We start from the raw sequence: 27,795 nt of genomic DNA, 5'->3' as shown, positions 1-27,795 counted from the left end.
ATTATAAAAATCATTACGACCGAGATTCCCGGGTAATAACCGTGATAATTAAATTAGAAGTGCTTATCGTGAGTTTAGTATAAATGCATTTACTTATAATACAGAATTTAATTTTGCTGGCCGCATCTTCTCAAATACGCCTCCCAGCCCGCTTTTCTATAACGTTCACCTTCTACCTTAGCATCTCTTCCCTTTGCAAATAACCCTCTACCAACAATAATGATATCAGACCCCGTAGAGACCACATCATCAACGGTTCTATACTGTTGGCCCAATGCGTCTCCCTTGTCATCTAAGCCCACGCCGGGTGTCATGATCAACCAGTCGTAGCCTTCATCTCTCCCACCCATGTCTCTTTGAGCAATAAAGCCGATAACAAAGTCTTTGTCACTCTTTGCAATGTCTACAGTGCCCTTGGTGTATTCTCCAGTAGCTAGGGAGCCCTTGCATGACAATTCTGCCAACATCAAAAGACCTCTGGGTTCCTTTGTCACTTCTTCTGCCGCTTGCTTCAATCCGCTGACAATACCGGGGCCTACCACACCGTGTGCATTGGTAATGTCTGCCCATTCCGCTATTCTGTATACACCCGCAGAGTACTGCAATTTAACTGTATTACCAATATCAGCAAATTTTCTGTCTTCGAATAGTAAAAAATTGTACTTGGCGGATAATGCCTTTAGTGGCTTAACTGTGCCCTCCATGGAAAAATCAGTCAAGATATCCACATGTGTCTTCAATAGGCAAATCACGGGACCCAATGCTTCTACTAACTCTAATAATTCCTTGGTGGTACGAACATCCAATGAAGCACACAAGTTTGTTTGCTTTTCGTGCATAATGTTGAATAGCTTCGCAGCAACAGGACTAGGATGAGTAGCAGCACGTTCTTTATATGTAGCTTTTGACATGTTCTATATTTGTTTCCCACAGATTTTTTTACAGTGCAGTTGAGTTAGCTATAAAAGGTTGCTTGAAATTTTTCAACACCACGTTCAGATAGTTATATATATATATATGTATACTTATTAATCTAACCATGGGTTCCTTCTTCTCTCTGTTCGGGGATTACCGAATCAAAAAAAATTCAAAAAATACCAGAATCAAAAAAAAAAAAAAAAAAAAAAAAAAAAAAAAAAAAAAAAATTTATGGAAGAAAAAGTAGTATGGACCCTGAAAACCACAGCCACATTAACCTTTTTCTAGTAGTCAGAAACGATCGTCATTCATGAATACGCGTAGGAAAAAAAGGTTATTAACGTATACAAAACTACATTGTTTATGAAATACCATCACTATCTCTTAATATTTTCTATTCCCTTCTCTCCGTACTATCTTCATCAGAAAACTTCGGTTTATTATCTTCATCTGTATTGTCATCAATTGTTGCAGCAGCTTCAGCTTGAAGATCGTTTGGTTCCCGTGTTTGTTCATGTAAAGATTCACGGGATGATGAGCCATTGACGTCCTTTTCAATACTCTTCTTATCAAGTATTAATTGTTGTAATTTTTTTTCAATCTCTGAATCCTCTACGAATTTATTGAAAATACTCAAAATTTTCAAGAACGTTTCGTTGCTTGTCTTCCCCAATTTCAAATAATGTAAATAAACGTTTGAGATTATCGTTAATATGGATGAAATGAGGATTTTCTGGTCCTCCTGTTTTTCACTCGAATTTAGCAACGGTAGTAATCCACCTTCAATTAATTCTTCTACCGATTCCATCTCATCAGTCGGAATTTCGATTTTATTGATAAGCGTCTGTTCTAGCGTCACCACTGCAAATTCACTTACCTGCTTACACGGATTGATGCATTGGTGTGCCAAAGCTTGAATGATAGCAAATATCTCGTTTTTATGCAGATCATTATTATCTTCCAATAAATGTGACGTCAGTTGAATGGATTTCAACGATAACTCGATCGAGTTCTTGTACGGATTTTCCTTATCGACTTTATGACCACTCTCTGTCAATTTTTTATACTCCATTTCCCAGTGGTTGCCAACAGCACCCATTGATGATATTTCATCTAACAATCCCAAAACCCACATGAAATTCTCATTTGTCAAAATATTCGCGTCCGTCTTGATCGATTCATTTAAATATTCAAAAATGCTCTCGCTTTGCTCTTTCATCGCTGTAACTTTTCTTAAAAATTTCCAAAAATTTTCATTTCCTAACAAAAATTCTCTATAAAAGTCTGATTCAGTCAATGAAAATAATCTTTTTAAAAATTCCTTACCTTGGTTAGTTGCAAAAAATTTTTGGGTGAAAATTTCGCCTTTTTTCAACAACTCTTCATTTATTAATTTGGATAAATATTCCGTCTGATCTGTACATAAAGAAATCAACAAAATTTTGTATGTCAGCATTCTACGAACAGTCCTTTTCGTGAGGCCTTTTGTGTGAGAAAATTGGAAAACCTTTTGAAGTATGAACTTTCCTAATTCCCTCTCTTCTTTGCAAAACAAAAATAATGCAATTGTCAATTCTATGATAAATAAAAGTTCTGCCTCAAAATACCTGGAATTATCTGCGTCTTTCTCAGTTTTGGCAGACTCCAGTAAAGTTCTTATTAGATCCACGGTAATATTTGACTCATTTCCAAAGACAGATGCGGCAATATTACTCGATTTTATGCACTCCATCGCTTTTATTGAGGATTTGATTTCTTCTTCTGTAGGTTCTTCATCGCCCTTCAAATAAGAAGCAAATGTTGATAAGAGGCCTTTGCTTTCCTTGCTCTTGTTGATAGAAATTTCAGGGGATGGCTTAGGTAAGTTGCTTAATTTCAATCTCTTTTGCAAATCAGGGAAAATATCAGGAGGTAAAATCAAGTCTTCGTACAGTGTTAGAATTATATTAACAATGTTTGACCATAATTTCTTCGAGAAAATCTTAGGATCTGTGTTCCTACGGATAATGCGGAAAAAAACTACTGTATTTAGTTGACCCTTAAATGACCTACCAAATCTAACAGCATCCGTGCTGACTGGAATCTCTGTATTGGTATCTTCGAATGTAATTTGCACCAATGGCATTGGGCCATATTCGAATGCTAGAGTTGAAAGCTCATCATCATGGCTTGTATTAATTAAAGTAGTTCCCTTAGCAATAGAGTTCAGTATATCATTAAAGAGATCTTTGAAGTCAAAAAATGCTGAAATAAAGGAGCATTTGTCCAAACTTGTTATCATTCTAGTCGAGATATGGTCATCAGATGCAACTACGTAAATGTTGAATAAAGTACTAACAATGCTTGGGCCAACTTGTTTAAAAATTGCTCTATCAAAGTTCAAAAGCTCCAAGGGTGTTAATTTATCCATGATAGATTGCGTGTCTTTTTTTATTTCAGTTATCACGGTGGTTGAAGATATCAGATTATTCCAAGCATCTTCAAACCACTTTTCGTTGCCATGGTGCTCTTCAGGCATGACAATTTCTTTGTCTCTGATTGAACAGTAAATTCTATCCAAATACCAGAAGGGGAAGTCTTTGTGATTACAGCATCCCTTTAAGTTACCAGAATAATCTTCAAATGACATGTGTTCCTTCACTTGAGGGTTATGTAGGTCCGTGTTCAACATGATAATTGAATAACTTAAAATGAAAACAGAATCAGCATCTGGTTGGACAGTAGAAATTTCATCCTCCGCGTTGTCGCTAATCTTAGATGGATCATACTCTTGATTTTCACAATATGCCGATGAGAAAGCCTCAATAATTCTTTCAATTTGCTGCGATTCACCAGGCAATCTAAATTTTGTCAACAAAATCCTAATAGCTTCATCGACCCTTAACCCTGAAAAATCAAATAAACGAATATATTCATTCAACAAACTTACTTTGTCTGGATGGCAGAGTAGCAAACCGATAGTTTTTTTATTCATACGATTATTATTTTTGAAAAGAAACTCAGCAATATCTTTATCGGAGTCGGAAGCAATAAACCCTTTTTCTATTAACATTGGAATACCTTTTTTGGGCTTTTCATTAAATGCATTGGTACATTCTATAAATTCTGTTTTACGGTCCCTCTTTTTTAAAATTTCCATTTCATTCTCTTGCCTGCTAAATTCTTCTCTGTCAATGTCTTTCATGTGATCGAACATATCGTCGACTAAGGAAACTAACCCCTCAAGGCAAATGGGTGGTACACTTTCCGTAGTGGTTAAGGCGGATTCTGGTAAGGCCAATTTCGTCAAGGCCTTCAAAAAGTTTATGGAAACATCTGCCCTATCGAGATTACAATCGAAATTGATGAAGGTAGAAGTAAAAAAAGATGGAGATCTAGTCCATAAGATAGATATTTGCTCAATTAGAAGTTCCTTTATTATTGATGGTTTGTTCTTATTTTCAGGATTCGAATTATTTGCAGTACCATCATCTAAAAGGATGGAAAATATTCTTGTTAGAGTGAGCTCAATCTGCAATTGTAAATTATTACCCAATATAACAACTAGAGTAGTAAATAGCTGTAATGTGGCTTGAAGTAGTGACAACTTTGTAGTGTTCTGGATGATAAACAGAATGCTTTTGAAAATGGGATCTGAAATTAGTGTGAAAAGCCGTGGATATAGCTGCAATCGATCACCTGAAATTTCTAATGCCGTTTGAATTAACTCCAGGCCAAAGATTCTAGTGGAGTATGAGTGTTTTAATTCATTTTCCGGTGCAATCAATGATAGTAATAAGTTTAAGTATTGCCGAGCCACGGGCAATCCATAGTTATCATCAGCATATGCTTGGATTCTGGAATTTGATCTTGTTGTTTTTTGCACAATTTCTAGTTGTTCGGCCCCGTTTGTGTTCTTCTCTGAATGAATATGTCCCTCTTCAGTGCCATCATCTTCGCTAATAGCTTCCTCATCATTCACTTCTATGGCAATGGGATCTTCTTGGCTTCCTCCTTTTTTGGATTCTACATTTGTGCCAATCGTATCGGCCTTTAATACGTCATTTGTGTAACTTTCATCATTGATGTATATTTGATTAACATTAACAGGCTCAATAGTCTTTAGTTTTGAGAAAATCTTTACAGTTACAGCTATCATTGTTGATTGAGCAGCATTCCTGAGGACTTCGCTCCTCCTATTGTTACAAGCCAATGAAAGAATTGTTTGCAATACATCATATATGATAGAGTTTGACAATAAATCTCCGTAAGGCGAATCGACGATTGAACGCAGTAAAAACACGACTTTCAGAAGAACTGAATCATCAGAAAGTTGTTGAGATCCTTCAAATCTACAATGCGTTAGGGCGTTTACGGTTGCTCTATGTGCGCCAATATAGTTTTGGGATGATTCGTTGATAATATTCAAGGTAAAGAATTTCTGCAGAGAATCCAGGGCCAAGGAAGTGATATAACCAGAAATAGAACTTGTGCTCACAATTAATAAAAATGGCTGCAATATGGTCAGTGAATCTATATTGTCCAGATTTTTCAGTTTATTCAACATGAGTCTTAACTGAATGAAGCCAGACAAAAATGGATCATTGTGCTTGTTAGTGTTCAAATTGTTGAATGTGTGGGCCAAGTAGTCGTCTTGATTGCTAAATATTTCACTTCCTCCCCCCAGTAAAGCGGCCACTCCAGATTGGGAGGTAAATTTGGAGTATTTCCGCATTGCTGTTGATAAATTAATGCATTCTTTGATTATGATAGTGACAGGATCTACCGTGACGAATCCTTTATCACTCATCTTTCCTCCTCTTTTCTTTCCCTTTAGAAGTGGTCTCGAATATCAAATTAATCAGTTTATCGCCTATAGTTTTCAAATAGAGAAAGAACTTAAATTAACGTACTTTAAGGCTAGTATGTTTATTATTCCAACACCAATATAGGTGGTGCTCTTTCGACACCTATTGAAGGTTCTCGCAATGAACCGCGTAGTATTTTTCAAGTCGGGTAATGAAATATATTATAACACTTCCAACCGTTTATGAAAATAAGCGCTTACTATACTTTACTTCTTCACCAATGTGAACCGCGACGAGCTTTGGAACCTGAAGCCTTTAACACAAAGGACTTTTCCACTTGAAATTGTTGCTTATTATTTTATTTGCGGTTCTGCACACAACTCAAAACACGTAGTTCCCTGTAAATGTTGTTGATATACGATCAGTGTGAGCCAGCCGGATATTTCCTTTATTTAATAAAATGAATGTTTTAGGGAACTTATGGTGTCTGCCTTTTATTTTAACTTTCAGAGAACACTATTCCTCTTTTTTGCTTAGAATAGTTATTCGACCTTTCAGGAAAATAACGGGAATCAAAAAGTAGGCCAATTAAACTTTTTAAGTATGACTCCTATGAAAGCAATTAATATTCAACTACATGTCCTATCAATCGGTCTTTCTTCATTTGCTCAGAAACGTTACTCCAGATACAATGATATAAAAATGAAAGCCATGGTCCTTCTGTTGTCGGATCGGATGCTTGGGTGTATTTGTCACATTCTAGCTCATTGTTTAGCGCCACAAATCAACACATTTAAGACAGATATAGTAAGATAATAGTAATCAGGTCATGAAACTTATAAAACATTTTACTAGCACAATATCCATTAAATGGATAGTTTCAAGTACATTCACAAACAATATAACAAAAGTGGAACGAGAGGTGACAGTAGCATAAATTCATCATCACACTCATCATCTGGTAAAAATATCATTCTTTGTTTTGATGGGACAAGAGAAAATTTTGGACCTCAGCCGTTCACTAATATTTTAAAGTTGTATAACCTTCTTGAAAACAGTGATGGTTCTAAACAAATTTGCTATTACCAACCCGGAATTGGTTCAGTTGGATTTGACGCTGTTGTCGATATCAGAAGACGCCTAACCATTTCCCACTTACAAAATTTGTTAGATTCTATGTTTGCGTTCAGTTTAGACAATCACATATGTTCTGCATACCTTTTTTTAATGAAGTATTTTGAACCAGGAGATAGGATTTATATGTTTGGCTTTTCTAGAGGAGCTTTTATTGCTAGAGTTCTTGCTGGAATGATTGAGAGAGTCGGACTGTTGAGTAGAGGTTTGGAAGAAATGGTTAAAATGGCTTGGCAAATTTACGAAAAATGGGAATATGACTCGCAGCCCAATGAATTGCAGTATACGAGTACCTTGGCTGAAGAATTCAAGAAAACATTCTCACGGGATTGCGAGGTGAAGATACATTTTCAAGGCTTATTTGATTCTGTGAACTCAGTTGGGATATTGAGGGACAGGTTGTTTCCTTGCACCCAGAGAAGCAATATTGTTGAACATGTCCGTCATTGCGTATCCTTGGATGAAAGACGTGGAAAATTCAAGCAGTTATGTTTCACTCCGATGCCGTACATTCCAAGGCTATTTTCATTAGCATATTGTAATCAATTAACTGACCGTTGTTCGACGGTGTCAACTTCTAATGCACTAATGCGTGATCATAGTCCCGAAAACCCTTTGATAAAATATACTTTAAAAAGTGGCGCACATTCCGTTGGTAATCCTTCTCCACTTATTCCTGATAATCATGAAAGGTTGTTATCAAGTAAAAGCGAGGAAACTACAGAATTGCTCCTGGACTTGAATTCATTTTTAGAAGGTAACTCATACGCAAGAGATACAGAATGTTCGACAAGAGGGATTGAGGCCATTTTCCAACTTCAATCTATCCAAGGCAGCGGCACCTCAAGTAGAATGACCATGACACCCGACTTGATTGAAAAATGGTTTCCAGGTGATCATTCTGACGTTGGCGGAGGCTGGGCACCTGACTGTGAGACAGAAGAGAACTTGTCAAATCTAACGCTGCGATGGATCTTGGCAGAGGCCATTAAATTTGGAGTTAAATTCAAACCTGGTTCAATACATGAGTACGCTACCAAACATACTTCGATTGGATCTCTATTTGCGGACGCTCATGACTACCTTGATTTCAGCTCGCCAAAGAAATGTTTCCTGTTAGGTGTCACGGATAATGAGGATGGAGCTCGAGAGGAGCAGTCTAGTAGAAATGAGAGAATGGAAGATTGCCTAAAAAGAATAAAAGAGACTAGATTGAGCTTGAAAGATGAGAAAGAAAAAATAAAAGATGCTTTTACTCTTAAATGTGGACACGCAAATAAGTTCATGAGATTGGTATGGTGGGTGTTAGAATTGCTTCCCATTGGAATACGGATGGAAAATAAAGAAGGAAAGTGGCAAAATTTTCATGTACCTAACCTTGGAAGATCTCGTTACGTACCAGAATATGTCAGTTTACATTGGTCAGTCTATTGGAGAATTAAATTTGATCGTAGGTACAGGCCGAATAATATGCCGGAGTATGTTAGGCAATTGTTCCAAGATTTGGAAGGTATTGATTTAAAGACTAATAAACTTTCAAATAAATATGATGAGCAAGATCATAATAATGGGAGTGAAATCAACAAGAGCCTTTTCAATAATGAGCAAGGGCAGGAACTCCGCATGGGTCAAAAAGCAAGCTATTTTGCGACGACCTACAATTCAAGATTTTTTGACAGCAAATACTTACAATTGAAAAAAAAATTTACGGATTGGAATAGTAATTCATGGGCAGATATTCCAGATGACTTAGAAGTATACCTACAGCAAGATGAATCGCTTTAGCATAAAAAACAAAACCCTATTCGACAGGTAATATAAAAAAATTTTATAGGTAATATACATATATAAAAATATTTCAATCATTTTTAGACAGTCCTGTATACTTTATACAACAAATGAACCTTTTGTTTATGGACATCAATACTCAAAATACAACCAAAATTTAGAGTAAAACACCTGGAAAGGATTAAAAGGATAAGAAAGGAGGAGTGGAGATAAATAGTTTTGTTAATTATAAATACATGCAGATAAATAAAGGAATATCAAATATTATGAATAGAAAAAGAAGATGGCGAGACAAAAAAGTAGTAATAAATAGATCCGATTCTTCTTTATTTCCCCTTTCTTTTCTTATCCTTTTGTTTTCTCCATATTGTATAAGAATATATTCTTAGGAGAATCAACAGCGAATACGGCAATAGTGATTCTCGTTTTTATTTGGGCGTAATCCTTTCAAGACTGTGATGTTGATAGTTTTTGTTGTGATTTCAAAATTCTTAGGTTAATTGTATAGTTCCCGTTCGTAACATAATGGATAGTAAATGAAAAATCAAAATAAGGGTGAAACAAATAGACAATAAAGATGTAGTTTTCGAAGCGGAAAAGCAAACTTTAACCAACAATGACCTTATCACCATCAAATTCATAGGCAGGAATTTCTAAATTTAAGGGAGCAGGTCCTTTTCTGATTCTACCAGAAATATCATAATGCGAACCATGACAAGGACAGAACCAACCGCCGAAATCACCGGCTTCACCAATTGGAACACAACCTAAATGAGTACAAATACCCAACATAATTAACCACTGAGGGTCTTTGACTCTGTCAGCATCGGTCTGTGGGTCCTTCAAAGCGGACATATCCACACTGTTAGCTTCTTGAATTTCATGAGGAGTTCTGTGTCTAATGAACACAGGCTTACCTTGCCATTTGACGACAACGTTTTTACCCAATGGGATGGCCGCCAAATTGACTTCAACTTTAGCCATAGCCAAAACATCGGCTGTGGCAGTCATAGATGAAATAAAGGTTTCTACGGTTGATTTGGCACCTGCAGATGACAAAAGACCCATAGCACCAACCATGAAGTAGGCATAAGAGCGGCCTTTATCAGCATCGTTATTCTCCTTTAAAACGTCATCAAAATTTGGGGTCCTGTAAGTGGATTTGCTGGCCACCAAAGATTGAGAAATCAGCCTTTTTGAAGTCAAAGACATTGGTTTGAAGCAGGACTTTACAGATGATCTTATTCCTAGCATTTTTTGTTATTGCTCCTTTGGTTTCCTAATAAGTGTTAGTATGATATTATTTGTGTTCAATAATATTCTTGGTTTTGAGAAGACGATGAACTTGAAAGCAACAGAGAGTTACGAAACAGAAGCAATATATCACTCGATATTCAAGAACCAACTATCGTCCTTGTAGGTCTTTTTCCAGTCCTTATAAGGGAGCCTCCGCGTCGCCGCACGTGACCAAAGACCGATAAAAGGCGCAAAACGCTGATTGGTCCGTTATGGAGCGTCTAAAAGAAAAAAAAATGGGTTATGGACCAACCTGATAGAGGCCAAATCATAGGGAAGCATAGTGTAGACGACGTAAAAGAAGAAGTTGAAAAGGGTTAAATAGATAAGATGACAGGAAAGCTCGAATTATGAAAGGCTAGTTACTTCAATTTCTGAAGTTACCACACTGAGGGTCAGCAGGACGTACTCCATCAAGCATGTTATATAGCGCACAAATAGCCGCCCAGGCTACATGAACTTATTAGTCAGTTTTCGACACCTGCAGGAAGGATGCATGAGACAGAATAAGCTCCTTCTGCTGTATTCATAGTTATCATTGTATGACTACCTTGTCTTTGTCGGCAATCTGGATATATCTTGTGATAGCAGTTTGCTTCTCAATTGACGATGGAATTTGGTCTACCAGGCGGTGAAAGAAAGGGTCGGTACTTCAAGCCAGCTCAGGTTAATATGGATGGGATAGGAATATACAGCATACACGAATTTTTTCGACTTTGACTAGTGCAACCCATTGATCATCCTTTTATGTAAGGTTTTTTTTCCCAGTTTACTAAATTTTAGAGGAAAAATGGATACAACTGGGGAGGCGGTGTGATGCTGCCCCGGGTATTTGATATAAATAGTACGCTTTTTTCTATTTCTGCACATCCTCTCCAAGGGCTACTCGTCATATTTGCTTTCATATTGAACGCGCTTGTTTAAGCGCCTACAGCGGAAAGAAATACATATTTGAAAAACGGATGTCCCGATCGCAACTTAGCATAAGGGAGAATGCAAAATATACTGTGTTATACAGTTAACGTTAGCGCATTGCATATTGCACTAGTCATTTTTACGTAAAATGGCAAGGCAAGATGAAACGGGCAGTAAACAATCGGAGAGCAATGCGTCCTTTTTACCTTTGTGCATAACATCCCACAAATCGAAAGATGAGGCTGAAAAGCTGGTATCTTGTCTTCATCACGAAGGAAGCTATTATTTATGTTTCAGCTATGGATTATATACTGGGACGTCCAATGAATTGAAAGCGAAAGTTGAATTCGCCTTAGATGGACCTTTCATTGTTAACTATACAACCATACCGAAGTTCAAGTCAGCTTTCTTCTGTCACCTGCTCATGTTCAATGACGGTTCCATAAAGGGATTTAAATATGAAAACAACAAATTTGAAATCATCTACAATTCTAATGTGGCTCCAAAACTGGATACCATTTCTTCGTCAGTTTCTAGCTGGTTAAATGCTTCTCTGGATGGTATTTTATATACTTGCAATAATAACATGTCCTATGATAGTAGTTTGCGTACGTTCGGTGCGACGATTTACTCCTTCAACTTTAAAAACGGGTTAGTTCAAAAATTTTATGCTACCGATGGCGAAGAAATCATCTCTTTTCATTTTATCAGCAGAGAGGATTTGCTTGGTGACATCACACACGCAGGTAAATCAGACGCCTATTTTTTTTGCCTACTTAAGAGTGACTATAGTGAAAACTTACTTCTAAAGGAGTATCATTCTTCTGGAAATCATGAAGATAGGAAGTTTGATTTATATGAATACCGCCAATACAATCTTTTACCAATATCTGATGATGAATTTTGTTATATGGAAGTTATTTGCGGCCACACCATCATAGTTTTGACCAACACCTACACTCAAATATTAAAAATAGAAACAAGAGGACTCAAAAGGGGAGCTTTTTTTAAAAACAAAGGCCTCCCAAATGCGGAGAACTACAAATTTCTAAGAGACTCTTATAATGTGATATACGAAAAAACAGTCATTTTCTTGACAATTTTTGACGCGTACGCTAATAGGTATACTACCAAAATACATACAGGGTCATTAAAAGAAAACCACGCCCAGGAAGATCTACAGTGGTCAAAAGGAAAAGTGTTTAAGCTTCCTAAACATGATCTATGCGATATTATTTTGCAGCTTCCAGGTGAGAAGTATATAACGCTAACAAGAATAAATGGCATAAATTTTATATCGAGAAATCACCGAGGTTCTAAATTACACAAGGTGAAAGGAGGTCCGGTTTATACAAACAGAGTCTATCTTGCATCACAAGTTATTAGGAACAAAGGAACAGATATCGATTCATTGCTTTTGTGTGGAAGTTTTAACTCGAAAAAAGGGTTTCTAGAAAAGAAATTTTTGGTATATAACAAAAATCTCTTTAAGTTAGTCACTTCTACTAAAGTGCTTTTAGAGAATGTAACTGATTTTTGGGTTACAGACCTAGTGATTAATGGCGGTGACAAATTTGCATATGAATCAGGGGGATTGGTTTATAGAAACGGAATATTGTTAATGGATGAACTATATGACTGCAATATACTCGTTACTAGGACGGGAAAATTTTTGAAAGCCGATATGGATGGTTCTACTGGAGAAATTAGGCAGTTTGATATCATGCTGTCGGATCACAACTCCTCGACAATGTTCTGTTATCCCATACAGAACTCTGGGGTCAGGATTTCAACATTTGAGGCAAAATCCGATTCTCTACGTAAAATAAAAGATTTTTTTTTCCAAGGGCTCGATTCCAAAGAAAGTATTGTTAGTTGTTTCTCGGATGGCAACGAGAAATATCTTTTTGCCGTTTACTCAGAGGGCAGGATTTCAGTATGGGATGACAGCCAAAAGAAAGTGGCTACATCTCATCCAGATTATTCTTTTATAGCCTATGATCAATTGATAAAGGAATCCTGGGTCGGTAAAAACCATGAAGACGACTCAATTTACATCATTGCATCATCGTATGTTGGCTGTGTAAGAGTCTACAAATCAGAATCCAACTTTTTGAGAGTGGTTTTAGAGATGCACTCGTCACTCGATCAGAAATTAGAACTACTGGATACAATTCCTACTTTGCCTTTAGTTTTCCTTTACAACGACAAAGAAATAATTCTACTAAATCTGCAAAACATGTCTTACGGTTACGTACAGTTGGGCTTGGTTCCAAGACGAATGAGAATTCTTCCTGGTAAGGTGCTGTTCTCTCTTTGTATTCTAGATGATGAATCTCGAATAAGCATCTTTGACTTTAGTAAAACGTTTCACCGTGAATATTTCACTAAACAGATGGTTCCATTAAAACCGCAATTAGAGAATTATATGCTTGACCTCCCCAGCGTTCCTGTACAGCTCTATACTATTCCAAATAACCTCAGCCAGGCTGTGGCGTGCTTAGTCGATACCAATAGTAGGCAATACAAGTTGATGCTATTCGATTACGTTTTAATGAAGACAATTTCCACATTTAGTTTTTCGAATGAAAAGTATTCACATGCGGTTGTGAAGCCATTGTGGCCAGACCAAGATTCGATTTACTCATCACTGGGGCCCTTCTACGGTAATAAGTTTATCGTGTGTTTAGGAATTGATGATAAACGTACAAAATTCTGGCTGTTTGAAATCAGAAATAATAGCATTATCCAGTTGTATGCAAATTATCTCGAAGATTGTATATGCTCGGTTCTTATATACTATGAGTGCAATATGGTTTTATTTTCTGGCGGTAGTGGCATAGCAGCATATAAAATAAACATACTCAAGGAGGGCTCGGAAATTCTCGAAGCCTATTCTTTCCCAACACTTGCATCGGTTAACCATATGGGGCTTCCAATATATATGAGTGGCGATTATCTGGTTCAATTTGAGCCTTTGAGAGGTTTTGTGAGAACCCACCTTCCAATTAGGACATCCATAGAACATCCATCAGAGCACACTGAACGTTCTTACTTGAGTTTTAAGGAATTCGGAAGCATAACGCAAGTAGCGACTAAAACGATTTTCAAAGAGCCAACAGGATGTGAGAACGATTATTTGGCAAGTGGTAAGAACTACCCATTAGATCGATTATCAGGCCTTTCATGTACTAAGTTGAAATATTCCAATAGATCTTATGTTGCCATCATTGGTGCTGATAATACGCTGACAATATATGAGGATTCTGATAAATTATTAGCCGACAAGGATGGGTTGACTATCCCATACCTAAAAATTCGATTACCTAATAAGATAATCTCACTGGCGGTCATCCCGGATGGATTTCAAAACCTTCAAATATGTCCAAGTTTTAATGATCAAAGGTTGGAGGGTGTTATACCCTTATTTGTACTTTGTGGTACAGAGGGTCAAATTTATATTATATCGGAATTCATTGGTGAACTGTGGATGAGAACATTGCATAATTACAAAACGGTCAAGCTTGAACATGAAAGAGCTATCCGAAGGCCTGGAACAAACATGCGAAACGTTACTAAACGATATTCTGCGAGTAAGGAGACTGGAATAAATGAAAGCGGGTTTGATGAGCTTGCTAGAAATTTGAAGAGAAGACATATTGATCATCCACCATATAAGACCATAGATTTTTTTGATCCTTTAAAACTAAAAAGGTGAAAGCACAATTCCTTTAGATTAATAGTTTCCATGAAAAAACTTTGCATTGTTTTGATATGCAACTTGATGCCTGCACAGTTGATTACGTATGTTTGTATATTTACATCATTCGAGTAAGGCACTTCAATAAATATATGACATATATCATACGACCAAAAAAAGAGTATGGTTGGCATCTGCACTAGTGGAAAGCAAAAGACTTTTTTTATAATATTTAGATAATACAAAAAATTATGTTTAAAGATATAATCCAATCTACTTAAATCAATAAAGTTTCAATCTTGTCCTTAACAGCGTAGATTTGGGTCTTGATAGCAGAAGCATCGTTAGTGGTAATAGAAGCAGCAATAACTGGTCTAGAAACACCACAAGCTCTACCCAAAGCAACTCTAGATGGGACAAAGACGTATGGAACATTCTTATCTTCACATAGTAATGGTAAATGCAATAGGATTTCAATAGGTTCACAGTCAGCAGCCATAATGATGAATTCAGAAATACCACGGTTCAAAGTTTTGGTAGCTTCGTTGGCACCTTTCTTCAATTGTCTCAAGTTAGCAGCTTGTTGAACGACATCCAAGATTTGTTGGGTTAATGCAGCATCGGCTAATGGGAAAGCCTTTGGGTTTGGGGCAGACATTTTAAGTATAGGTTTTTATAGTATAAAATCTGGTTTATTCAAGTTCCTTGCAATAATCAGTATGGTCCTGGTATAGAAAGCTCGCTCGAATGACGATTTAAAGTAAGATCGGAGGATAGAGATTAAAACTAAGTGGTTTAAGCATCATTAACTAAGATATTAGTTTTAAAGTGAAAAATTTTCTAACTCATCTCATTCTCGCATTGAAAAAAAATTTTCTGAGAAAAAGAAAAAATGAAAAGAAAAATAAAAAAGAAATGAAAAAAATTTTCTATATGCTGAACGTATTACCCGGATAGAAACCCGATAAGAAAAAGAAACGATACAATGGTTTTACTTTAACAATAGAAGTCGATAAGGTTGGGTCACAATGAAGAGTACAGGTATAGTTGCCTCATCGAACCTATTGTGTAGCTCAAAAACGCATAATGCTCTATGTTGCTCCTTGATATTCAAATTTTCTATTTTATACACATTAAAAATTAAGATATACATATTTAGCGTGTAATACTCTTTTAAACAATAATAATGGTACTAATAAAAAGGAAGCTTGAAATGAGGTAGTTTGGATATGAAGTAGAAATAGGGGCTATAAACAATCTTAAGATGAAAAATTTTTGATACTTTTCATAGTTTCTCACTAAAAGATTCTTTTGTATTCTCTATTTCTGCTTTAGTGATTCAGATGCTGCCTTAACAGACAACATCTTGAGTAGCTCTGGAGTTCAACAACAAAGCAACAATCAAACCGTATAGACCCAAAACTTCAGCAAAAATCAAAATCAAAATCATACCGACGAATAATCTTGGTTGTTGAGAGGAACCTCTAACACCTGCATCACCGACAATACCAATAGCGAAACCAGCAGCTAGACCACTTAAACCGACTGATAGACCGGCACCCAATTGGATGAAACCAGTGTACAGAGCTTGCTTTTGGCCCAATGAATAACAAACCAAAACGGAAACAACTAAACCGTAAATGGCAATGATACCAGCCATAATAACAGGAACAATGTTCTTGAATAACAGGTCTGGTCTCAACACACAGGTGGCACAGATACCAACACCAGACTTAGCAGTACCGTAAGCAGCACCTAATGAAGTGAAGATAATTGCAGAGGCACAACCAATGGCACCAAAGAAAGGGGCGTAGACAGGACACAATTCAGTCATTATATGTATATGTTTCTTTTGTTATTCTAATTGATTAGTCTTTTTGAGAAAAGCAATAAACACAATCTTCTCTTTCTTTTAAAAAGTTTTTTAATGACAAGTTTTTTAATCAGAACGAGTGTATAATTGTACAACACTATCAAGGGTCAGTCAATCACTTAACCACTTTTTCTGTTTTTTTTTTTTTTTTTTTTTAATTGCGTTTCTTTTCCGGGTAATGTACCTTTGTACGATCACATTTTTTTATAAGTGAACAAGGCCGTGGACGGCCTTGATTTCATTCCTGATAAAGAGTTCAGTTCCCTCACTTCCCCTAAGTTGCATGCTGAAGTTAAAGCTTATAACTCTATAGACTAAATGGTAAATGTTTCATCGAATTGTTGAGAATTCAAAAAATTAAAATTAGCGCCGCTCGGTTTCGATCCGAGGACATCAGGGTTATGAGCCCTGCGCGCTTCCACTGCGCCACGGCGCTCAGCTAATTTGAATATTCTGGGTTAAAAGGTCACTTATAAATAGTATAGAGAAATTTCAGATTCAAGTATCAAGTCTTTTCTTTCCATTCTGTGATATGTTCCGCACTGTATTCTGCAAGACACCACTATATTTCTCCATTGCAATGACCCATTTATGATGGTGCATCTTAGCTTATTTCAGGTGTATTTGACAGTTACTCATATGAGTAATTGTATCGACCCTATTGGCTCAGTCGCTACCGTTTTAGGTACCAATGCAATTTCAATCATGACATCTTCCTCCTCTCATTGTCATGGTTGTAACGTTAAATTGAAGTTTCCAAAAACGCCCGTTTTTTAGACAAAGGCATCGTCCCGAATATATTTATAAAAGCTTCTATGGTGACTTGCGGGTCTACGTCAGTCATTTGGTGGTACGACTTTTTTTTTATCTTCCATACAACCACTTTCTACGTGTACATTCGTCTTGGGACGGTGGTACCTTTTTTTGGGTGTTGCTAGCACAAAAAATCGGCTGTGATCCACTAACTACTAGATATCGTCCTCGAAATATTATTATATACGGCGTTAGAAAATGACATAAAATGATGAGAAGCCGTCATCAAATTTAGTGGAAGCTGAAATGCAAGGATTGATAATTTAATAGGATAATGAATGACAACATGTAAAAAGAAAGATGAAATAACACTATTAGGATAATGAATAATTACGTATGAAATGAAATAAATAAATATACGGTTATGTAGAATTATCGATCCCCTTTTCCGGATTCCCATTTCTAGAGGAGAATTTCTAGTATACCTATACTCTGTATCTTAATAATATCGCCTTCACTTAAAAATGGGAATCAGACATGAACATAACGTGGCAAACTGCGTACTTACTGCAATTGGCCAAGATGTCGGCAGGCACTAGCTTCTTGCACTGTCAAAGTGAGGCAAGTTCGTATAGTTGAGAATGGCATCGTCAAGGGTTGTCACGTAACTTATTTCATCAGGAAAATGGTCGTATTTGTAGTGAGTAAAACCAAGATCATACGCGTAATAACGATAACAGTTCGATACTATCTTTCTCATAGCGGTAGTGTTAGTTTCGGTACGATTGCTAAAAATGATGAGAGTTTCAATAGTATCAGTCGCCACCACTGTGTTGTTTGGCATACCGGATACTTGCAAGCACCTTAACACATTACGCACATCAGTTAGAGTGGAGTTATCACGTAATAAGGGCGCATTTACACCATCATGAAGTGGTGTACTAGCACTCGCGAACTCGACGATCGTTACAAGAAAAAATAGAAGGTTCGTTATTATTTTCATTTTTTGATTTGGATTTGATATAGTTACTATATTAGTTGACAGTTGAAAAGAGTCTTACTTTACCTATTTTTGGAAATATCTGAACACAATAGTGGGAATGCATCTTTTAATGTGACCTTATTAAGTTTTCAGTAACCTACACATTAATGGTGACTAATAACGGCTCTTTTTCTTTACCCGAATAATTGGTGAAGCGTGAGCTTTCTTAGACGATATTATATAGACAATCGAGCGACTTTTCAAAACAGGTAATTAAGTATCTATGTTACATGTATTTTAAGCAAAAAAAAAATAAAAGTAAGGATTATGAAAATTGTTCTTTCTGATAGGACATTATTATTAAAGATACACACGTAGTTAAAATTAACAGTGGAGGAAACTTTAAGAGAAGAAAAAAAGTAAGGAAACACAAAGGGAAGGCGACGGATGAAGTTAGTAAATCTGTCTCCTAACAGTGCTTCTCTTGTTTCACCTGATAGCTGTATTATTTTCGTTATTTGATGAGCTTAATCTTGTTGAACAATTTGCAAAGTCTACGCCTGGCAATCAAACTAAAGTGAACAAAATGATATTCACTATGCAATCAGTAACCCATCCTTACCTTAATGAACGATTTCTTGTGACCAACTTATATAAATAACAATATATACAGCAACCAAGGTTAGACCAACTGCACACGACGTAGAAAAAAGTAGTTAATTTAGGTCTGGAAAGTAAAAATCGGGACTGAATTTCAAGTATAATTAGCACTATCCTGGGATTAACTACAATTATGGTAGTAATAGGATTCGATTAGAACATGGCCTATAATAGTTTATCAATATCAAGATTTTATGCGATCTTCTAAAATAGGGATTTTTATCTCCATGTTGTTGACATTAGAGGGAGGATCAATAATAAATAAGAATGGTATCACATACTTCAAATCTTGCCACAGTGGCTGTAGTGGTGATGGTACAGGAATTAGCTTTGCCACATCTAAACCTAAATGAGTGAAGTTCCAGGTGCCACGTTAACGAAACACAGAAAAGTATGCCCATTTCATCGCCTCATATATACGTGGAAGGCTTTAGGCTCGGCACTATGTCGGCAGAGCAAAATCGTATGCATTGTGTTGACCTCATAAGTGGCCAGGTGGAATCTGCCGGTCATCGTATTGGTTGGCCAGTTAATAATTTTGTGAGAATTTTTGAGTTTCCTTTCTTATCAAAGACAGGGATGTCGTGTAAAAGAGTGGGAATTTCGTGTGAAATTGTTCATATTTGCTTCTTTTTTTTTATGCGCTATCATCTACTATCCTAGCCCACCAACTTTCATTTAATACGAGGATAGTTCAAAGCCTATTTTATTTTACGATTTTTTTTTCCTTCGACATGGCGATGGTTTCCTCTTAGCTAATTGAACATCGTAATAGTTATGTTCATGAGCCTTTGAACCTTTTCTTGCATCAAAGACGGAAATATGAGAATCCTATTTCCGCTATTGTCCGATGACTGAAATATTTCAAAAATAAGCAAAAGATGTAATCATGACTGCTTTGCTATCGATCAAAAAACGAATTAGTTTGTGAAGATTTGATGGTTGGTGAAGGAATCGAGTTCACTGACGAACAAGTTTTCCTGAGTTTGGTCTGCTGTAGCTATTGAAAACTACGAAAAAAATGCCTCGTCTCTTGGCAACGCAGTCTCATGTTGTACATGGGTATGTGGGAAATAAGGCTGCAACATTTCCTTTGCAATGTCTAGGCTGGGACGTGGATTGTTGTAACAGTGTCCAGTTTTCCAACCATACCGGATATGGTTTAGATAAAGTGTTTGGAACTATAACGAGGGAAACAGATTTGAAGGAACTCTTATCAGGTCTTTTCGATAATTTTTCCCAAGACTACCAAGCTTTACTTTCAGGTTACTTACCCAATAAGAATTCTGTTCGATGTATGGGAACGTACTACGCTAAATTTAAGGAGGCAAATCCCGAAATCATATGGCTTATGGATCCTGTTATGGGTGACGAGGGACAATTATATGTTAGTGAGGATGTTATACCAGAATATAGAAAGCTGGCTTTGTCTCCAAAACAGCTGGTTGATATAATAACCCCGAATCAATTTGAGCTGGAGATACTTTATGGGGAAAAAATCAAGACTAAAGAACATTTGAAGAAGGCGTTAGAGAAATTACATCGTACTATCCCAGTGATTATTGTCACGTCCTGTGACTGTAAGATGTTTGACGACCAAGAATTCATATATTGCGTAGCTTCAATGGAGGGTAAAACACCTATTGTTTACAGAGTGCCGTTTATTGATTCGTATTTCACTGGGGTTGGTGATTTGTTTTCCGCTTTGTTATTGGATCGAGTGTATAAAATCTTGTCAAACCCAACAACAACATTGGAATTCGAAGACCAAGTCAATAATGTTTTAAATGTTATTCAAAAGGTTTTGAAAATCACTAGAAGCTATACTTCAGAAAAAACGAAAGCCAAAATGGGCTCCGCTTCGGAAATGAAGGAAATGGAATTGCGTATTGTTGAATCAAGAGATTTATATGAAACAATCAACGTTCATCAAACGGATTATATTTACGCAAGGTTGTGACAAAACTTTATAGAGTTACACTTTTCATCAAAGAGAAATTAATATTGACATTTGTAAAATAGTGAATAGTTTTTTATGTTCAAATGCATACATTCATTACACATAGTTTCCTTTGGTTTAACCTGACATTCATCTCAGGCCGCTCTTTTCTTGCTAACAAAAACTATAAAATAATGAATACATAGCGTTATAAGGACATATGGTTTAAGCATTCTCTTTCGATGTAAGCAATATTTGTGAAATTTTAAACGAAAATATTATCTTTCTCATAATTGTGTTATTTATTATCCTCTCTATTAGTTGTAGAATTGTTACCATCCTTGTATAACTGTTCAAAGAGTTTCATTGATGAAGTTTGCAAATTGTCAATTTTTGTTTCCAAATCCTCATCATTAACTTCATCCCCAGCTTGGATCCGGGAAACTAATTCCCTTAAAGATGATATTTGATCTTTTAGTCTTTGAGAATCAGTCTTATCTAACTTCCCTTCGAATTCCCTAATGGAATTTTCCGTATCATTGGCTAGCTGGTCAGCTTTATTAGCAGTCTCAATGGCATTCCTTCGAGCTTTATCCTCATTTTTGTATTTTTCCGCTTCATTAACCATACGTTCAATTTCCGTATCTGATAGCCCTGACGCTCCGGCAACAGTAATGGAAGAGTCTTTGTTACTGGCAAGATCTTTTGCTGAAACATTGATTATGCCGTTGGCATCAATATCAAAAGTGACTTCAATTTGTGGGATACCTTTTGGAGCTGGTGGAATGCCCGCAAGAGTAAAATTACCAATTAATTTGTTATCCTTGACTAACTCCCTCTCACCTTGGAAAACTTTAACTTCCACCGTTGTTTGACCTGATGCCGCTGTTGAAAATATTTGAGATTTCTTGGTAGGAATTGTAGAGTTTCTTGGAATCAATTTTGTGAAAACGCCTCCTAAAGTTTCAATACCTAATGACAGAGGAGTAACGTCCAACAGTAAAACATCAGTGACTTCACCAGACAAGACGGCACCTTGTATAGCAGCTCCTAGAGAGACTGCTTCATCAGGGTTAACAGCTTTTGATGCATCCTTGCCAAATAATTTCTTCACAGTATCTGCAACCTTAGGCATTCTTGACATACCACCAACTAATAAAACGTCTGATATATCTGAGGCAGTAAGTTTTGCATCCTTCAGTGCTTTTTTGACAGGATCAACCGTTCTATCAATCAATGGGGCGGTTATATTCTCAAGTTGAGCCCTTGAAAAAGGCATATTGATGTGTTTTGGTCCTGTAGCATCAGCAGTTATGAAGGGCAAGTTTATTTCTGTCGAAAGTGTAGAAGACAGTTCAATTTTGGCCTTTTCAGCGGCTTCCCTTATTCTTTGTACAGCCATACGGTCATTATTCAAATCGATACTGGTTTCATCCTTGAAATGAGAAACAATTTCTTTTAACAAATAGATGTCAAAATCTTCACCACCCAAATGGGTGTCACCATTGGTGGATTTGACCTCAAAAACACCATTATCGATATCCAAAATGGAAATGTCGAAAGTACCGCCTCCTAAGTCGAAAACGGCAATGACTTTTGACTCCGATTTATCTAGACCATAAGCTAAGGCAGCGGCTGTTGGTTCATTGACAACACGCAACACATTGAGCCCAACAATTTGTCCTGCGTTCTTAGTAGCTTGTCTTTGGGCATCATTGAAGTAGGCAGGGACAGTTACAACGGCATTTTTGACGCTCTTTGCCAGATAAGACTCAGCGGTTTCCTTCATTTTATTTAGGATAAATCCCCCTATTTGGGCGGGAGAGTATGTTTGGTTTCTGGCTTCTACCCAGGCATCTCCATTAGAATGCTTGACAATTTTGAAAGGAACTTGATTAATATCTCTTTGAACTTCAGCGTCCTCGAAACGCCGGCCGATTAAACGCTTTGTAGCAAATAAAGTGTTTTCTGAGTTTATAATGGATTGACGTTTGGCTGGCTCACCAACCAAACGCTCTCCATCTTTAGTGAAAGCCACTACAGAGGGAGTAGTTCTTGAGCCTTCAGCGTTTTCGATGATCCTTGGAACTTTACCTTCCATAATAGCCACCGCAGAATTGGTAGTACCTAAATCAATACCGATAACCGCATCTGGAACTTTGGTTGACTGAAAGCGGGTGAGGATACGAAGTAAGTTATGTGCTCCGAAAGCTTTCCATGCTAGTGGCATGTTAAAATGTAGCTTGTTTATTACGTCCACTGGAATGGTTGCAAATGGGCTTCGGTAAAGAATTTGATTAGGCAGCTATTAATCGCCAGATTGAAGTTTACTATTATTGATTTAAATAATCATTTTTGGGGATTCATGAGTTTGTTCCTTTTTTGGTGTTCCACATCCAACCCTTAAAGGGTGCTATTTAACTTAGCATCTCCCTTGCAAAAATTAAAAATTGAAAACCAAAGGCTCTGTCAATCCGTATCTGTGCTAAACTTATTCAATTAGAAAATAATCTAAGGAAGTAATTCAAGCCCGAAATTCTTGATACTGATGATGGTCAAAAGAATCTCCTGGTTGTTCTGTTTCCTCGGATATTACTTAGCCACCTGTGGCTTTATTAGGGTGCGATTGAGCTGGACTAATCGATTGGCATTTTTAATCATAACATCGCACGGTAAGATTGACTTAGCAATGACTCCACTAGTGTAATGTGTGTTTACATCTTCTCCATTTATTTGTTTATTTTTTTAACCGAAAAACATTAGATTAGCGCCTTTGTTAAAATAAATTTCTCATTGAATACCAACGACAAAATATAAACTTGAGACTATTATATTTTTTCTATTTTCATAGACTGTTTTACAAATAACACAGCATTTTCATAAACTTAACAATACACCCATTAAAAAAAGATCTATATGAATGGGTAGTATAAGTATATAAATACAAAATGAGGTACTGCACAAAAAGATTTATCATTTAAGGGCAATCTTGACCTGTTGGACAGAAATGTCAGATGGTTTGTCATCCATGAAGAAAAACTTGAAAAAATGCTCGACACCCCAGCTACCAAAGAAATCGAGCAGCAATGTTAGAGTCAACTTAATCTTAAAGTCGTCAGCCATTGGAACAAACTTCATAGCTTCGTTTAGCTCAGGGAAAAATTCAGTAGCGCTTGCAAGTGCCAAACCTGTCACACCCAATAAACCATAATACATACCTTTGTTGCTTCTAATGTTTTCTCTAAATGGCTCACCTTGATAGTTAACGGCAAATGTAGAGACTTGTTGCACCAATTGAATAATGAAAATACCCGTATTTAATAATGATGGAGCAAATTCCTTTTCAAGGTCAACTTGTGGCTCTCTAGGTTCCAATTTATAAATCTCTGTTGTGATGTAAATTAAAGTAGCAATGTGAACGGCAAATTGAGACAAAATGGATCCCATAATGTAAACATTAAAAATTCCGGATTGTGGCCTTTGCTTGGATAGTTTTTCTAAAGGCTTACCACGGGAAATGCTCAAGAAACAAACAGATAATAACAAACCAGAGACAGTGGCCTGACCATCACCAAATTTGACACCGGCCATGTAAATGATAGACAAAGAGTAAGCACTGATTAAACAATTCAAAGCCAAAATCTTGTACATTTGAATTGTGTTTACCAAAGCACAACGGCCTTGACGTATGATGTTAGTAACTGCAGAGACATTGGCAAGTTTAGAAGTAAAAGGAGCAGCGCAAGATGCATCTCCTAACTTTAATGCTGGTGCTTCATCACCTTGAGCATCACCAGCAGAATTTAACAACATAGAAGCTAAGTCAGCAGGTTTCTTTTCAGAGAGTCCATTTGGTTTGATGACTTCGACAGGTTTGGAATTTGCTTCTTCAACTGCTTTTCTGATTTCTGGCGTGATGATAGTACCTTTACTTTCTAAGGCTTTCAGATAATGAGGGTTTTTTGGGCCAGGTGGGAATAAATGTGCAATTGGTTCAGGAACAGGTGGCTGTGGTTGATTCCATCTAGCCATGAATTCAGTTTGCTTCATATACATCATTTTCATACCTTCCAATCTGCGTTGTTCGCCCAATTTTTTCAATCCTTCTTCAGTACCATTTAACAATGCAATACCAACATGAGCTTGTTTCAAAGCACCAACATCATTAGTACCATCACCGCACATTAAAGTTTGATACCCCATGTCCTTTAGTGTATTCAACAAGAACTCCTTTTGGGATGGTGAAACACGTGCATATACCCAGGTGTGACGCAATAGATCCCTTAATTGAGAATGTCCCTCTAAGGCATTCAGAGCATAACCAGTAACAGCAATATCATATCTATCAAATATTTGAGAATGATCAAAAGTGTCTTTTGATGGATCAAATGGAATAGAAATCGTCTCTTCAACATCACGGAACAGCAGTTGATTATCATCAGATTTACCCGCTCTATCCAGGATTAAAGTTTCGCCGAAAACAATTCCAACTTCCTTAGCCACATGAACAGCAGTTAATGGGTTATCACCAGTAATCATAATGGAACGATGGGAGGATTCATTTAACATTTTGATAGTTTCAATAGCGTCATCCTTCAGAGGACAGTGGAAAATCAAAAACCCATTGAAAGTTAATTCAGATTCAATGTCATCACGGTTTAGGTCATCAATTTTAGAGTGGGGCATTTTTGGCAACTGCTTAGAAGCCAAAGCCAAAACTCTTGAACCAGAACGTGTGAAGGATTTATAGATCTCGTCATAATTCTTGGGAATATCGGAAAGTCTTTCACGAATCGTTTCAGGTGCACCTTTTACAGCAGCGAACAAGGTATCATTGTGAGAGGCAATAGAAGCAGACCTTTTTAAGGCGGAAGAAAATTGAAATCTACGGATAATATCCAATTTTCCAGTACCCTCCCTATAGTTACTGTTTTTCTTTTCGACAGCCCAACCAACGGCCTTCAAGGTCGCCTTTTCCATTGGATCACCAACAATATCACCATCATCCAATTTAACTAAAGCATGAGCGGCACCGATGACAAGAATTGTACTTTCTGGTGCTTCTGCAGCACTGTACAAGTGGCGAATATTTTCGGAGTCAGCAGAGATACCAGCTAGACCTTCGAACACAAGATCTTCACCGGTCAAAGTACCAGTTTTGTCAAAACAACAAACATCGATTCTTCCAGCAAATGGAATTCTAAATGGCTCTGTACAATAGACATAGAACTTGGCAAGGGCAGCCAGAGAACTGTTGACAGCCATGGTCAATTCCATTGGCAACTCAGGAGGAACAACAGATGTAATAATTAAAATACAGTCCAAGATCAATTTGGATTGAATTCTACCCATTTTTGTACCTTCAACCCAAACGTACCAGGATGCGATGACAGCGAAAATTAACAAGAAGAGAATGAACATCAACGCTTCCTTATTATCGACAGAAACACGTTCAGCAGAGTAAATCATAACACGCACTAAAGAACCTTGAGATGTTTCAAATCCAGTCTTGGTAACAATGGCTAGGGCACCTCCATCAGGTGGAGGTGGAATATCCGATTTATGTTCAGGAGGCGTTACTTGTAAAGCCTTTGTACCACCGTGTAACACGGCAATCTTGTCAACACCGTCCAGCTGTAAATTATCTTCGCTAGGGCGTAATTTAATGGATTCCTTTAACAACGGAGTAGATTCACCCGAAAGCATTGCTTCATTAACAATACAGGAGCCATCGAGCAAGATCAAATCACAAGGAATTGCACTGTCTTCCGCGGTTCTTGTTATAGACACTAAGTCCATAGGTAACAATTCGTTCGTTTGCAATGCTACCCATTTTTTGTTTCTAAACACGTTCATGGTATAAGGTTTGATACCCATAGTTCTAAATTCCTTTAACGCAGTCAATCTTTGGAATACTGCAGCTGCTTCCATGGAGATAATCATGAATAAGTTAAACAAAGAATAATACCAGAACTCATCCAATAACCATAATGCAACACAAAAGACTTGGAAAACGAACAATGGTGCAACAGCGTGCTCTTTGAACAACTCCATGAATGTCGGAATGGGAATATCAAAACTATTCTCACCATATAGTCTCTTCAAATGAGTTAAGTCACCGGAATGGCCCTTGCATTTTTGGAAATCACCAATCCTTGGCGATTCATCAACCAGGAACTTTGGTGAAGAAAATACCTGCTCACTTTCGTGCCACAAGAATCTTTTCTTTTGAAATTGGAAAAAGGTCTGCAAAGAGCCCGCTTCAGTAACTCTCTGGATTTCAACAATGCCATCAGAACCATTATTTGGTGTGGTGTAGATGAGAATGTGCGTAGCTTCATTGACATTTTTGGTTGTACTGTAGTTGAATTTCGCCTTGATCTTGACATTCCAAGCAGGCATCAGCATGACCAGGATATTCAAGGAGACCAATGTCCCCAAATAGACAAAAGTCCACTCAGGTCCTTTGATGTAACGATCATATTGCTGGAAATATAATTGAGCAAAGGTAGCGTATAACGGGAAAAACGGTAATACGTACGGCTTTGCTATTAATGACTTTGGGACCAATAATGTCGAGTCCCTAACAATAGGACTGCTCACAAATGATTTCTTTGTCATTTACCGATTCCTATGTTTCTGTAGGTCTGATTTGTCGAACGATGTTTGAAGCCAAAAGCTCACCAAAGCTCCACGTTATATGGTGGGAGAGACATTGCCACTCGGCTTTATTCAGGACACGCGAAGAGAAAAGCAATCTGTAACGTATGGCGTGACAAGAAGCCACGAATGAGCAAGTGAAATAAGCTTGAGTTGTCACATATTCACTAACAGGAGATAGTGCCTCATAACCACTTACAATACATTCAAAATAATGGAAAAAGTAAGCATTTTAATACATAATTCTTTAATACACAAATAGAAATTAATGAACTAAATAATCTGGGAATGAAGTGAAAAACTCGGTGATAAGAAGAGAAAGAATGAAGAATGAAGAATGAAGAATGAAGAATGAAGAATGAAGAATGAAGAATGAAGGATACTGGAAGA

At 37.0% G+C, this 27,795-nt stretch overlaps 10 protein-coding genes and 1 non-coding gene across 11 annotated transcripts; 3 read left to right on the top strand and 8 right to left on the bottom strand.

Moving 5' to 3' along the window:
- Positions 1-107: 107 nt before the first annotated feature.
- Positions 108-911, bottom strand: URA3 (orotidine-5'-phosphate decarboxylase; the record flags this gene model as incomplete). The annotated part of the gene is made up of 1 exon (XM_033909901.1): positions 108-911. The coding sequence occupies one exon, from the start codon at positions 909-911 to the stop codon at positions 108-110; it is 804 nt and encodes a 267-aa protein (XP_033765792.1).
- Positions 912-1,312: 401 nt separating this feature from the next.
- Positions 1,313-5,707, bottom strand: GEA2 (Arf family guanine nucleotide exchange factor GEA2; the record flags this gene model as incomplete). The annotated part of the gene is made up of 1 exon (XM_033909900.1): positions 1,313-5,707. The coding sequence occupies one exon, from the start codon at positions 5,705-5,707 to the stop codon at positions 1,313-1,315; it is 4,395 nt and encodes a 1,464-aa protein (XP_033765791.1).
- An 868-nt stretch (positions 5,708-6,575) lies between these two features.
- On the top strand, positions 6,576-8,624 carry SPAR_E00470 (uncharacterized protein; the record flags this gene model as incomplete). Its single annotated transcript, XM_033909899.1, has 1 exon — positions 6,576-8,624. One exon carries the CDS (start codon positions 6,576-6,578, stop codon positions 8,622-8,624), a length of 2,049 nt encoding a protein of 682 aa, XP_033765790.1.
- A 609-nt stretch (positions 8,625-9,233) lies between these two features.
- RIP1 (ubiquinol--cytochrome-c reductase catalytic subunit RIP1) lies at positions 9,234-9,881 on the bottom strand (the record flags this gene model as incomplete). The annotated part of the gene is made up of 1 exon (XM_033909898.1): positions 9,234-9,881. One exon carries the CDS (start codon positions 9,879-9,881, stop codon positions 9,234-9,236), a length of 648 nt encoding a protein of 215 aa, XP_033765789.1.
- Positions 9,882-10,986: 1,105 nt separating this feature from the next.
- SPAR_E00450 (uncharacterized protein) lies at positions 10,987-14,556 on the top strand (the record flags this gene model as incomplete). Its single annotated transcript, XM_033909897.1, has 1 exon — positions 10,987-14,556. The coding sequence occupies one exon, from the start codon at positions 10,987-10,989 to the stop codon at positions 14,554-14,556; it is 3,570 nt and encodes a 1,189-aa protein (XP_033765788.1).
- Positions 14,557-14,815: 259 nt separating this feature from the next.
- On the bottom strand, positions 14,816-15,196 carry SNU13 (RNA binding protein SNU13; the record flags this gene model as incomplete). Its single annotated transcript, XM_033909896.1, has 1 exon — positions 14,816-15,196. The coding sequence occupies one exon, from the start codon at positions 15,194-15,196 to the stop codon at positions 14,816-14,818; it is 381 nt and encodes a 126-aa protein (XP_033765787.1).
- Positions 15,197-15,889: 693 nt separating this feature from the next.
- Positions 15,890-16,372, bottom strand: VMA3 (H(+)-transporting V0 sector ATPase subunit c; the record flags this gene model as incomplete). The annotated part of the gene is made up of 1 exon (XM_033909895.1): positions 15,890-16,372. The coding sequence occupies one exon, from the start codon at positions 16,370-16,372 to the stop codon at positions 15,890-15,892; it is 483 nt and encodes a 160-aa protein (XP_033765786.1).
- Positions 16,373-16,775: 403 nt separating this feature from the next.
- Positions 16,776-16,847, bottom strand: SPAR_Etrna3M. Its single transcript has one exon. It is a non-coding gene; the product is annotated as a tRNA-Met (tRNA).
- A 2,980-nt stretch (positions 16,848-19,827) lies between these two features.
- Positions 19,828-20,766, top strand: BUD16 (putative pyridoxal kinase BUD16; the record flags this gene model as incomplete). The annotated part of the gene is made up of 1 exon (XM_033909894.1): positions 19,828-20,766. One exon carries the CDS (start codon positions 19,828-19,830, stop codon positions 20,764-20,766), a length of 939 nt encoding a protein of 312 aa, XP_033765785.1.
- A 277-nt stretch (positions 20,767-21,043) lies between these two features.
- Positions 21,044-22,975, bottom strand: ECM10 (Hsp70 family ATPase ECM10; the record flags this gene model as incomplete). Its single annotated transcript, XM_033909893.1, has 1 exon — positions 21,044-22,975. The coding sequence occupies one exon, from the start codon at positions 22,973-22,975 to the stop codon at positions 21,044-21,046; it is 1,932 nt and encodes a 643-aa protein (XP_033765784.1).
- Positions 22,976-23,718: 743 nt separating this feature from the next.
- Positions 23,719-27,366, bottom strand: SPF1 (ion-transporting P-type ATPase SPF1; the record flags this gene model as incomplete). The annotated part of the gene is made up of 1 exon (XM_033909892.1): positions 23,719-27,366. One exon carries the CDS (start codon positions 27,364-27,366, stop codon positions 23,719-23,721), a length of 3,648 nt encoding a protein of 1,215 aa, XP_033765783.1.
- Between the last annotated feature and the right edge of the window lie 429 nt (positions 27,367-27,795).

The sequence above is a fragment of the Saccharomyces paradoxus genome, chromosome V (genome assembly GCF_002079055.1).
Source record: "Saccharomyces paradoxus chromosome V, complete sequence".
In the NCBI taxonomy this organism is placed as follows: domain Eukaryota; kingdom Fungi; phylum Ascomycota; class Saccharomycetes; order Saccharomycetales; family Saccharomycetaceae; genus Saccharomyces; species Saccharomyces paradoxus.
The sequence above is the reverse complement of the archived record's forward strand: the minus strand, read 5'-3'. Positions and strand labels throughout refer to the sequence as shown.